Below are 13,508 nucleotides of genomic sequence, written 5' to 3' on the forward strand. Positions count from 1 at the left end.
GACGAATCTTGTTTTATAACGGTTTTTTTAATTAAACATTTTTCGGACAACAAAACAATGACAGCAAAACATTTCATTTTCTCTGTGGTTTCAGTTGTACCCGTGAATGACGCTTACAAAAGACCGCCGAAACCTGAAAAAAAACCCAACAACAAAAACCCCCCAAACAGAAACAGTTCTTCTGGTTCTAAGAAATGCCACAGAATCCTCTCAAAATCTTTCCTTTCGTTGAGGATGACATATTCTCAGAGCCAAAGGGGTGAGGAGTTGGGAGCAGATTGTAATGAGAGCTTCGTGCGACAGAAGTGTTCAGTAAATGATTCCTTTCTGACAGCTCATTTCCTGTTGGAACAACGGAAGTGACGGGAAACAGAAGGAAAGAAGAGAGATGGGGAACGTGAAATGGAGGAAGAGGTACAACAAGGAGTTTTGCATGACCCCTTTCCTACACGATGAAGGTCTTCATTCATTTTGTCATTTTAAAACATGTTGTTTTTTCCAACAAGACAATTGCTATTTAAAAAAAAAAGAAGTATGGGACATACACATGTGTTGGCAAGAAACATAAAAAGGACATTCAAGGGATGCTACTCCATCCCAGAAACCCAATCCCAGAGACAGCTTTTGCTTGGCAAGTGTGTTGGCAAATCTAACAGCCAGTTCAGTATGCTGTATTCTCTCCCCTGCAGTCCCCTGGGAGGTGGGAGTGAATAATTTGTCTGGTTAGACACGAATCAAGGAAAGGCAATGCGTTTTATTGGGGAGGTACCACTTCCTTATCACTTACCCGTCTGGGCAGCCTGCCTGATTGTCGGAGGGAAAAGCAGAGAAGGCAGATGATGAAAAGAGCCCACCAAGATGGTTACCCAACACAGTCCTAGCACCAACCAAGTGATCAGTCCGAGGAAACGTTCCCTTGGGCAATAACTCTGATTACCAGCGTATTGGCTACAGACATCTAAACAGCTTGACGCCACAAAAGGAAACACAGTCCAGTCAGATTTGGGAACAGAGAAAGGGATAAACCACAAGGCATCACCAATAACCACAGGAGGGAACGATGTCTCGGTTTCATGTTTACTGGGAAACTGAGGTAATTTCGCCGTTTTTTTTTTTTTTTGTCCCAACGCCCACTGCATCAAATAACAGAAAACCTCACGTAGCATTAGACAACAGAGAGGACTCTGATGCCCTGCCTTGAAGAGTATAACAACATGAGGATACAACTGCTCTTCCCAAAGAACAGAACATTCTGAGAGGAACTAACACCACTGCTGTACCAAGAGATTCACAGTTCTTGCAGAAATAAAGGAAATGGTGGACGTGTTATTGGTGAGAAAAAGAAAAGAAAAACGAGGTTCCATCAAAGACGTTGTGAAGACTGCCCACCTTGGGCTTCCCTTTCCCCCTGCACTGCTCCTGTGGTGCTCCACACTGCTCCTGTGGTGCTGGTGCTCCACACTGATGGTGCTCCACACTGCTCCTGTGGTGCTCCACACTGATGGTGCTCCACACTGCTCCTGTGGTGCTCCACACTGATGGTGCTCCACACTGCTCCTGTGGTGCTCCACACTGATGGTGCTCCACACTGCTCCTGTGATGCTCCACACTGCTCTTATGGTGCTCCACACTGCTCCTGTGGTGCTCCACACTGCTCTTATGGTGCTCCACACTGCTCCTGTGGTGCTCCACACTGCTCCTATGGTGCTCCACACTGCTCCTGTGATGCTCCACACTGCTCTTATGGTGCTCCACATTGCTCTTATGGTGCTCCACACTGCTCCTGTGGTGCTCCACACTGCTCCTGTGATGCTCCACACTGATGGTGCTCCACACTGCTCCTGTGGTGCTCCACACTGCTCTTATGGTGCTCCACACTGCTCATGTAGTGCTCCACACTGCTCCTATGGTGCTCCACACTGCTCTTATGGTGCTCCACACTGCTCCTGTGGTGCTCCACACTGCTCCTGTGGTGCTCCACACTGCTCCTGTGATGCTCCACACTGCTCTTATGGTGCTCCACACTGCTCCTGTGGTGCTCCACACTGCTCTTATGGTGCTCCACACTGCTCCTGTGGTGCTCCACACTGCTCTTATGGTGCTCCACACTGCTCTTATGGTGCTCCACACTGCTCGTGTGATGCTCCACACTGCTCTTATGGTGCTCCACACTGCTCTTATGGTGCTCCACACTGCTCCTGTGATATTCCACACTGCTCCTGTGATGCTCCACACTGCTCTTATGGTGCTCCACACTGCTCCTGTGATATTCCACACTGCTCCTGTGATGCTCCACACTGCTCTTATGGTGCTCCACACTGCTCTTATGGTGCTCCACACTGCTCTTATGGTGCTCCACACTGCTCCTGTGATGCTCCACACTGCTCCTGTGATGCTCCACACTGCTCTTATGGTGCTCCACATTGCTCTTATGGTGCTCCACACTGCTCTTGTGATGCCCCACGCTGCTCCTGTGGCTCCACACTGCTCCTGTGGTGCTCCACACTTCTCCTTTGGTGCTCCACACTGCTCCTGTGATGCTCCACACCGCTCCTGTGGCTCCACACTGCTCCTGTGGCTCCACACTGCTCTTGTGGTGCTCCACACTGCTCCTGTGGCTCCACACTGCTCCTATGGTGCTCCACACTACTCCTATGGTGCTCCACACTGCTCCTGTGGTGCTCCACACTACTCCTGTGGCTCCACACTACTCCTATGGTGCTCCACACTGCTCCTATGGTGCTCCACACTGCTCATGTTGCTCCACACTGCTCCTGTGGTGCTCCACACTACTCTTTTGGTGTTCCACACTGCTCCTGTGGCTCCACACTGCTCCTATGGTGCTCCACAGGTAAGGTGTCATCAGACACTGCCCCACAGGTAAGATGTCATCAGACACTGCCTCACAGGTAAGATGTCATCAGACACTGCCCCACAGGTAAGGTGTCATCAGACACTGCCCCACAGGTAAGATGTCATCAGACACTGCCCCACAGGTAAGGTGTTATTAGATACTGCCCCACAGGTAAGGCATCATCAGACACTGCCCCACAGGTAAGGCATCATCAGACACTGCCCCACAGGTAAGGTGTCATTAGAGACTGCCCCACAGGTAAGGTGTTATCAGACACTGCCCCACAGGTAAGGTGTTATCAGACACTGCCCCACAGGTAAGGTGTTATCAGACACTGCCCCACAGGTAAGGTGTTATCAGACACTGCCCCACAGGTAAGGCATCATCAGACACTGCCCCACAGGTAAGGTGTCATTAGACACTGCCCCACAGGTAAGGTGTTATTAGATACTGCCCCACAGGTAAGGTGTCATCAGACACTGCCCCACAGGTAAGGCATCATCAGACACTGCCCCACAGGTAAGGTGTCATCAGACACTGCCCCACAGGTAAGGCATCATCAGACACTGCCCCACAGGTAAGGTGTCATCAGACACTGCCCCACAGGTAAGGTGTCATCAGACACTGCCCCACAGGTAGGGTGTCATCAGACACTGCCCGACAGGTAAGGTGTCACCAGACACTGCCCCACAGGTAAGGTGTCATTAGATACTGCCCCACAGGTAAGGCATCATCAGACACTGCCCCAGAGGTGTCATCAGACACTGCTTTAAATATATATTCATTAGCCAACACTGGTGTGATCCCTGATGGTTACAAGGCTGAATAATCAACACACAGATGATAGATGTTTGCCTTTAGCAATACTCGTTCCTGGGTCATTGCAATCCAGGGACCGACATACAAAACATCGGACCCACCCACTGAACGCTGGAGGAAGGAGGTTCTGTCTGGTCCCCGTGGCGCCCATGCCCCTGTGGTGACATACAGCACATTCCCCCAAGGACACACCCTGCAAGGTATTGGTCAGAGCGCTGCCTTCACTTCCCCTCAGCATCACTTCACACAACTGCGCTGCTGCCAACAGAACCAATGGCGACATAGGACGGAGAGGATGGGCAGGAGCTGGCTGTCTCACGGCACGAGGTGAGTGACCGTGAGGACAAGGGCGGGAAGGGATGGAGTAAGTCCCCCTGATGACCGACTGATGCCCCGAGGAGTCTCAATACGTTTTGCGAAAGGGCGAGAGGGCTCGGAAACATTTGTTGAGGGCTATAGGAACGCGGAGAGAACAGATGTCATAGTTTTTCCTTTTACCGGTCAACTTGCAGAACACCATATACCCTGTGGTCGGCAAAAACATCGACACCAAAACTAACTCTGTGGATGCACAGGAGGAAGGTGGCATAATGGTTACGACGCTAATCTGCTAATACAGAGAATCCGTGAGGGTGTAGGTTCGAATCCCGCTCTCGCCCTTTCTCCCAAGTTTGACTGGAAAATCAAACTGAGCGTCTAGTCATTCGGATGAGACGATAAACCGAGGTCCCGTGTGCAGCACGCACTTGGTGCACTGAAAAAGAACCCATGGCATGGAGAGTGTTGTCCTGACAAATTCAGTAGTAAAAACCCATTCTGATAGGTACACCAATATATATGCAGGCACTCAAGGCCTGACTAACGGCTTTAGGTTATGCTGCTGGTCAGGCATTTGCCTAGCTGTTGTAGTGTAGCGTGCATGGATTTGTCCGAACTCAGTGACGTCTCCTTGAGAAACTGAAACTGAAACTGTGACTGTCCGGTGGGTCCACATGACGTCAAGCACGTGGAAGAAAGTGGGTCCACATGACGTCAAGCACGTGGAAGAAAGTGGGTCCACATGACGTCAAGCACGTGGAAGAAAGTGACAATTGAACAAGGGATCCAGACACTCTCGGTGACTTCCTTTTGACTTGTGCCTCTTGACTCCTTCTGGAGCATAGGGCTGCAACAGCACTCCTCCAGAGGACTGGGGTTTGGGCTCTCCCCTTCAGTCAGGTCCATGTCCATCCAGCTGCCTTCATTTCATCCTCCGTGCTTCTTCTCCAGGTCTGCTTTGGTCTGTCCACTCTCCTTTTTCTTTGGGGGTTCCATTCAAGTGGACACTCTTGCTACCACCTGTGCTTTGACGTGATGGAAACGTCGGTGTGATTCCAACAAACTTGGTGGAAGCTGGCCCAAGAACCAGGGCGGGACACAGCAGTGAAGGTACCGAAACATCTTCCTCACCAACAGTGCAGCCAGAATCCTTACAGAACTGTTTGGAACATCAGCCCGGATTGATTCTTCTTTCTCCTCAACTGCATGTTTGGTGCATATCTGTTATGCATGTGTGGGTGTATGTGTGTCTTCATGTTTTACATTTATTTGCTTATGTATCATCATTGTTGTCTTATTTATTTATTTATTTATTCATTACTACTACTACTACTACCTTTAAAATTTAAAAAAAAAAATTATTATTTATTTATTTATTTACTTATTTATGTACGCTTATCTATTATTTATTCACCTTTTTTTCTCAAGGCCTGACTAAACGCGTTGGGTTACGCTGCTGGTCAGGCATCTGCTTGGCAGATGTGGTGTAGCGTATATGGATTTGTCCGAACGCAGTGACGCCTCCTTGAGCTACTGAAACTGAAACTGAAACTGAATCTCCTCACATGTGTCGGGAAGGGAGAGGGTGCTGTATGGAAGCCCCGTTCACCACGACATGATCGTGCTTCCATACACAATGAAGGAGGAAAAAAAAGCTGACCGAACAGGCCATTCAGATGGTTGATAAGACTAGCCAAGGAATGTTTCTCAAGTTGGAATTGTGAAGCAGAGTAACTTCCCTTGAATTTCTGTCTGCGATTCTGGTGAACAACAGTGTGTGTCCCACTCTGATTTGGTAAAGGAAGGCAGTTATCAAGACGTGGAAATAAAAAGAAAACAAAAGAACTGATGGAAACAATCTTCTTGTGCAGAACCGTACTCCAGACGTTTGTCTATAATCGATAAAAAATGTTGGCAATAAGCACAAAAGTTTTTGTTCCAAACTCTGTACCCACAAACTACGTTTACACCCCCACCTCCCCCACAAGTCCTGGTAACTCCACAGAAAAGCAATTATTTCCCTTAGGGTCTAAAACAGGAGATTTCCTCGCACTCTCTCCAAACTCTCTCTGTTTTTCAGGTGGTTTCAACTGGGATGAGAAGGAAGGAGTGGAGGCAAAGCAACAGATGACATAGTCTATCGGAAGCTTCTGTATCACATCCAGCAGATGCAATCATGTACAAATATGACGTTGACCTGCGAACCCCCCGAGGGTACTCTCCAGCAAAATCCCCGACCCTCCAGAGGGCAGCAGCCTGAGAAACTTTGATCCCATACTCCGGCACCGATGTCCACAGGCTTTCCTTCTTCCCATTAGCTGGCCACATCTGGAATGCCCTTCCTTTAGCTGCCTTCTGTGCCAACCCCCCAGCTACCTTTGTATTGTATCATTATTGTATTACTCATTTTTGTCGCAACAGATTTCTCTGTGTGAAATTCGGGCTGCTCCCCCCAGGGAGAGCGCGTCGCTACACTGAAAGCGCCACCCTTTCTTTTGTATTTTTTCCTGCGTGCATTTTGTTTGTTTGTTTTCCTATCGAAGCGGATTTTTTTTTACAGAATTTTGCCAAGAACAACCATTTTGTTGCCGTGGGTTCTTTTACGTGCGCTAAGTGTATGCTGCACAAGGTACCTCAGTTTATCGTCTCATCCCAATGACTAGCGTCCAGTCCACCGCTCAAGGGAGGTGGAGAAAATACTGGCGACTGTGCCAGGATTCGAACCAGCGCGCTCAGATTCGCTTCCTTGGCGGACGCGTTACTTCTAGGCCATCACTCCACTTTAGATGAGTTGCCGAGGCCTGTGCGGACCCTCAGCTGAATCCCTGGCCACAAGACCACTTCCCCGCGCTGGACAGCAGTACCACCGAGGTCCAGGGAGGTGCCGGTCCGCTGTGTTCCCCGGGACCGCTGCAGAGGCTGGACAGACCCAGCTGCAGAGGTGAACACGCCAGGTTTATTTATTCTTCTTCTTCTGCGTTCACTCGTATGCACACGAGTGGGCTTTTACGTGTATGACCGTTTTTACCCCGCCATGTAGGCAGCCATACTCCGTTTTCGGGGGTGTGCATGCTGGGTATGTTCTTGTTTCCATAACCCACCGAATGCTGACATGGATTACAGGATTTTTTGACGTGCGTATTTGATCTTCTGCTTGCATATACACACGAAGGGGGTTCAGGCACTAGCAGGTCTGCACATATGTTGACCTGGGAGATCGTAAAAATCTCCACCCTTTACCCACCAGGCGCCGTCACCGTGATTCGAACCCGGGACCCTCAGATTGACAGTCCAACGCTTTAACCACTCGGCTATTGCGCCCGTCGGTTTATTTATTCATTTGTTTATTATTGATCATTTGTATCAATATTAGTATAAGTATTTATTACTATCATTCTTCTTATTATCATTATCATCATTATCATTATTATCATCATCACCATCATCATTATTATCATCACTATCATTACCATCATTATAATAATAATAAGTATTGTTATTATTATTATTATTAATTTAATTTAATTTAATTTAATTTTTTTGCTAGCCAGCACTCCAGTTCACGTGTTGCTGTTTTTTGGTCAATTCGGCTTTCCATAGCGAAGATGAAGAAGAAGGGGTACGGGGTCTGAAGTGGTGGATGATTTCACTGTCAGTAGAAGAAACCTTCTCTGCTTCAAAACCAATTTTCTCCTTTACTCCGTCAGATATTTTTTGCCGTTCCGATGGCAGAATTATAGAGAGTGAAGGACAGAAATGAAAGATGTGTGTATGGCATCGGGCAGGGTTTGAAGTGCTGTCTTTTATTCTCTTTTTTGAATTTTTTTTTTTCTATTGAAGATACTGCACGTGAACACTAGCGGTGTTGAAAACAAATAATTCTTTAACATATGTCTTCCTGTCCTGTTTTCCTTGTCATCTGAGTCTGTCGCACACATCCAACGGGTCCTTCACCGCTGTGTGTTGTGCTGTGCTGTGTTGTGCTGTGCTGTGTTGTGCTATGCTATGCTGTGCTTTTCTTTGCTGTGTTGTGCTGTGCTGTGCGGTGCTTTGCTGTGCCGTTGTGCTGGGTTCAGTTGTGCTGTGCTGTGCTGTGTTGTGCTGTGCTGTGTGCTGTGATGTGTTGTGCTGGTCTGTGCTGGGTTGTGCTGTTCTGTGTGTTGTGCTGTGTTGTGTTGTTTTGTGTTGTGCTGTGCTGGGTTGTGCTGTGCTGTGTTGTGTTGTTTTGTGCCCCCCCTCCCCCCCAGATTCAGCGTATGGGCATAGTGCAGCGCTATGGACACCACACACACACACACACACTCTCTCTCTCTCTCTCTGCCAGTGCGTGTGTTTAACTATCATCGTGGATTTTTCAACAGAATGCTTCGGGTTGGTTCCCCTCCTGTGTCCCCTGACCTGGCGGAGAATGAAGTATTCATGATGCGGAGAATTCCACAGCGTCTCCTCTTCTCCATCTCTGTCTGCTGGTGATTGGCTCCAAGGAAACTAGAGATGAAAGAGATGGAGGAGGCAGTGGGGATGGAGGAGGTAGGCGGTGGTGGGGGTGGGGGTGGGGGGGTGGGGGGGTGAAGGTGGATGGAGACGTTAGAGTGAGGTAAAGAAATAATAACTGCAGTGTAGCGGAGGTGTTCGCGTCTCCCCTCTGATGATGGAGGAGAGAACCGTGTGGTCATTAAGCAATGGAAAAAAAAGAAGAAGAAGAAGAAGAAGAAGAAGAAGAAGAAGAAGAAGAAGAAGAAGAAAACAAAAGAGATACGCGTGAATATGTATGTGTTAGTATGCGTATGTTTATGTGTTTGTTTATATGTATGTGTATGTGTGTGTATGTAGGGGTGGGGTGGGGTGTGGGGGGGAGGCAGCGTGCGCGTGCAAGAACGTGTGCTCTTTCAATGTTTCGTGCGCGTGTGTGAAAACGCGTGTGCATCACTGAAAGCTCTCACACACCCCCACCCCGCTCTGCTAGCATTGTGTAGCTCTGTTACATCACACCCCCACCTCCTCACTCCACTCTGCTAGCAGTGTGTAGCTCTGTTACATCACACACCCCACCTCCTCACTCCACTCTGCTAGCAATGTGTAGCTCTGTTACATCACACACCACACTCCGCTCTGCTAGCAATGTGTAGCTCTGTTACATCACACCCCTACCCCGCTCTGCTAGCATTGTGTAGCTCTGTTACATCACACACCCCACCCCCACCCCGCTCTGCTAGCAATGTGTAGCTCTGTTACATCACACCCCTACCCCGCTCTGCTAGCAATGTGTAGCTCTGTTACATCACACCCCCACCCCGCTCTGCTAGCAATGTGTAGCTCTGTTACATCACACCCCTACCCCGCTCTGCTAGCATTGTGTAGCTCTGTTACATCACACACCCCACCCCCACCCCGCTCTGCTAGCAATGTGTAGCTCTATTACATCACACACCACACTCCGCTCTGCTAGCAATGTGTAGCTCTGTTACATCACACACCCCACCCCGCTCTCCTAGCAATGTGTAGCTCTGTTACATCACACACCCCACCCCGCTCTGCTAGCATTGTGTAGCTCTGTTACATCACACACCCCCATCCCGCTCTGCTAGCAATATGTAGCTCTGTTACATCACACCCCTACCCTGCTCTGCTAGCAATGTGTAGCTCTCTTACATCACCCCCCACGCCCCTCACTCTGCTCTGCTAGCAATATGTAGCTCTGTTACATCACACCCCCTCCCCCACTCCACTCTGCTAGCAATGTGTAGCTCTGTTACATCACACACCCCACCCCGCTCTGCTAGCAATGTGTAGCTCTGTTACATCACACACCACACTCCGCTCTGCAAATCGTCGCTCCCACCCCTTACCTTCTTCCTCATCAAGGGAACATTTAGATTGTTTTGTCAGTCCAGCATGAAGTCGGTGTTTTTCCATGATTTGTGAAGCTGCTGCAACAAACATTGGGTGACAAAATCATAACGCCGCTTTGCACAAAGACGCTATGGTGTCGTGCATTGTCCGCCACGTTGACAGTGGTGTTTGAATTTCTGAGAGGGTTACCAGCCAGACATGATATGCTGGGATGACTGTGCACAGCGTGACTGCCTGCTGATTCTCACGAATGTATTAATTGTATTGTATTGCATTGTATTGTATTGTATTTATCTTTTTATCACAACAGATTTCTCTGTGTGAAATTCGGGCTCCTCTCCCCAGGGAGAGCGCGTCGTTACACTACAGCGCCACCCTTTTTTTTTGGGGGGGGGGGTATTTTTTCCTGCATCCAGGGTTTTTTTAAAATTTGTTTTTCCTATCCAAGTGGATTTTTTTTTTTTACAGAATTACAGGAACAACGTTTTTGTTGCCGTGGGTTCTTTTATGTGCGCTAAGTGCATGCTGTACACGGGACCTCATTTTATTGTGTCATCCGAATGACTAGCGTCCAGACCACTACTCAAGGTCTAGTGGAGGGGGGGGGGGGGAGAAAATATCGGCGGCTGAGCCGTGATTCGAACCAGCGAGCTCAGATTCTCTCACTTCCTATGCGGACGTGTTACCTCTGGGCCATTTAACTATATCCTGCTTTCTGACTGACGCGATTGGATGCTGAAACTTCTGGTGTTTCTTCCTCCCTCTCCCCCCCGCACCCCCCCTCCCCTGTTCCTCTCCCCCACATACAAGAGAAGAAGGAAAAAAAAGATAAAAAAAAGAAAGAAAAAAGAAAAAAAAAGAAAAGAAAAAAAGCGAGAAACTTGTGACCAAATGATCAGTCGGTAGCACTGAACGGAAACCCTTCCCAACATAATATTCAGTCAGAAGCAGTTAAGAGGTACGGCAAGACAGAAGAAGACAAAACAAGGAAGCAAGGTATGTCCATGCTTTCTAACAGTATACAGCTTAGGAAGAGAGTGATAGACTGATGGACAGAGAAAATAGCAGTTCTGGAATCGAACGGCTGAAAATCAAGCCAACAAACGAAAGAGGCAATGCACTGGCCACTTGTGAATCTTCGATGGTAGCTGGGGCAATGCCATTGCCTACCTAATTATAAGACAGTCCGAGACTGATCTTGACGTGAAGGAATTCGTATCTCCGCCTCCTGTCTCCTGGACAAGACACAGTGCAACAGCCGATCATCACACACACACACACACACACACACACACACACACACACACACACACACACACACACACACACACACACATCTCCCTCTTCTTCGACATCATCATCATCACCATCACCTTATGAATTCATGTTAAAGGAATATAACTGATACATGTTTGATGTATGCGTATGATGTGTGGAATTTGAGAGAATAATTATTTTCGTGTGTGCTGTGTAAACTCCAGTATTTTTGATATACCACTGTTGGTGTTTTGAAATAAATTACTCGCGGTTTTCTTTTTTTATATTCTCTCTCACTCTCTGTGTCTGTCTTGTGGGAGCTGTATGCGAGTATGCAGGTGTCTGTATCAGATAAACAGCCAAACTGACAACATAAACATACTTGCCGATAAACCGGTCCATTGATAAAGTGACATACAGTCACACAGACAGAAAATGACAAAAAACAAGATGTTATATAGACAGCATGACAGAGATAGATAGAGACTGTAAGAGAGAGACAGACAGAGAGAGAGACAGAGAGAGAGAGAGAAAGAGAGAGAGTGAGAGAGAGAGAGAGAGAGAGAGAGAGAGAGAGAAAAAAAGGAATGAGTAGAAGAGACAGTGATGGAGACACAGAAAGAAAGAAAGAAAGAGTGAGTAAGAGAGAGAGAGAGAGAGAGAGAGAGAGAGAGAGAGAGAGAGAGAGAGAGAGAGAGAGGGAGAGAGAAAGAAAGAATAAGAGTAGAAGAGACAGTGATGGACACACAAGGAAAAAGACAGGGACACACACACACATACACTCACACTCACACACACACACACACACACACACACATCCACGACATGTAACTCAGCACGCAACATACCTAGCACTCCCAGACGGTAGTTCAAAGTCACAACGATGACGTCACCAAAGCTGGCCAATACACTTCCGTCGTAGGCATTTCCGGTTCCGCTGTCGTAGGTCTCCCCGTGCACAAACACCATCACCGGCATCGGCGTAGTGTCGTTCCATTCTGGAAACAAAAAAACAACATGTTATATGGTCTGACAGCGGGGCAGCAACAGCAGCAGCAGCAGCAGCAGAGAGAGAGAGAGAGAGAGAGACAGACAGAGAGAGACAGAGATACAGAGAAACAGAAACAGAGAGACAGAGAGAGACAGACAGACAGAGAGACAGACAGAGACAGAGACACAGAGAGAGAGAGAAAAACAGACAGACAGACAGAGATAGAGAGAGACAGAGAGAGACAGACAGACAGACGACAGAAAGAGAGAGAGACGAAACGAAACGATATTCTATTTAACCGCGGAAATCAGATAAGCAATTTACGTGCTTTTTTTTTCCCCACCTAGCCACGGGGCTTGGAAAAGGACCCATCACATTAAACGCTAAATCGAAAACAACAACAACAAATAAACAAAAAAACATATACTTGTAGATAGATAGATAGATAGATAGACTGATTGATAGATTGATAGATACAGAGAGAGAGGCATACAAATTGACAGATGGGCGAGCAGACAAGGAGGGTGATGATAGGAGACAGAGTGGGAGACAGAGATCGCGCGAGAGGAGATGAGGTGGGGGTGGGAAGAGACAGAATGAGACAGACACACACAGACTGACAGACAGAAAGACACAGACAGAATAGGAGGTAGAGACACACACAGACTGACAGACAGAAAGACAGACAGAACAGGACATTCGAAGATACGGAGACTGAGAGTGAGACACACACACACACACACACACACACACACACACATAGAGAGAGAGAGAGAGAGAGAGAGAGAGAGAGAGAGAGAGACCGAGTCCGAATCAGACAGAGACAGAGACATAGTGAGACAGCCACATAATGAGACTGAGATAGTGAGAATGAAATAGTGAAACTGAGACTGAGTCTGATTCCGAGACCGACACTGAGCGACGGACTGCGAGTGAGACAGACAGACGGACAGACAGACAGACAGACAGACAGACAGATAGAGAACAGAGAAGAGTACACAAGTCTCAGTGGTCGTCTGGTTGATGTTTGAAATGGGAAATAACTCTGGTGATGGAGGGGGTGTAATCAATGACCAGAAGGAGATGGAAAACACATGGACACACCGAATGATGGAAAGAGAGACAGACCGACTGATAGATAGACAGACAGGTAGACAGACAGACAGACAAACAAGCAACCTCTCACCAAATAAAACACCACCACCAAAATGCACGACAATGTTCAAGGACGGGTCACACAAACGATCTCAGCAGCCCCCGATTTGCTTCACTTGTTTCAGTTTCAGTGTCAGTAGCTCAAGGAGGCGTCACTGCGTTCGCATAAATCCATATACGCTACACCACATCTGCCAAGCAGATGCCTGACCAGCTTCACTTGGCGTTGCGGACATGTAATGGTTTGAACCCAGCTCACAG

At 47.9% G+C, this 13,508-nt stretch overlaps 1 protein-coding gene across 1 annotated transcript in view; it reads right to left on the bottom strand.

The window, feature by feature from the left end:
• LOC143288734 (neuroligin-2-like) overlaps positions 1-13,508 on the bottom strand; it is a 521,679-nt gene that overhangs the window by 107,711 nt on the left and 400,460 nt on the right. The window contains exon 2 of the mRNA XM_076597360.1: positions 11,950-12,099. Coding sequence (XP_076453475.1) covers positions 11,950-12,099 — 150 coding nt within the window. The remainder of the gene's footprint in view (positions 1-11,949; positions 12,100-13,508) is intronic.

The sequence above is a fragment of the Babylonia areolata genome, chromosome 13 (assembly GCF_041734735.1).
Source record: "Babylonia areolata isolate BAREFJ2019XMU chromosome 13, ASM4173473v1, whole genome shotgun sequence".
Lineage (NCBI taxonomy): Eukaryota > Metazoa > Mollusca > Gastropoda > Neogastropoda > Buccinidae > Babylonia > Babylonia areolata.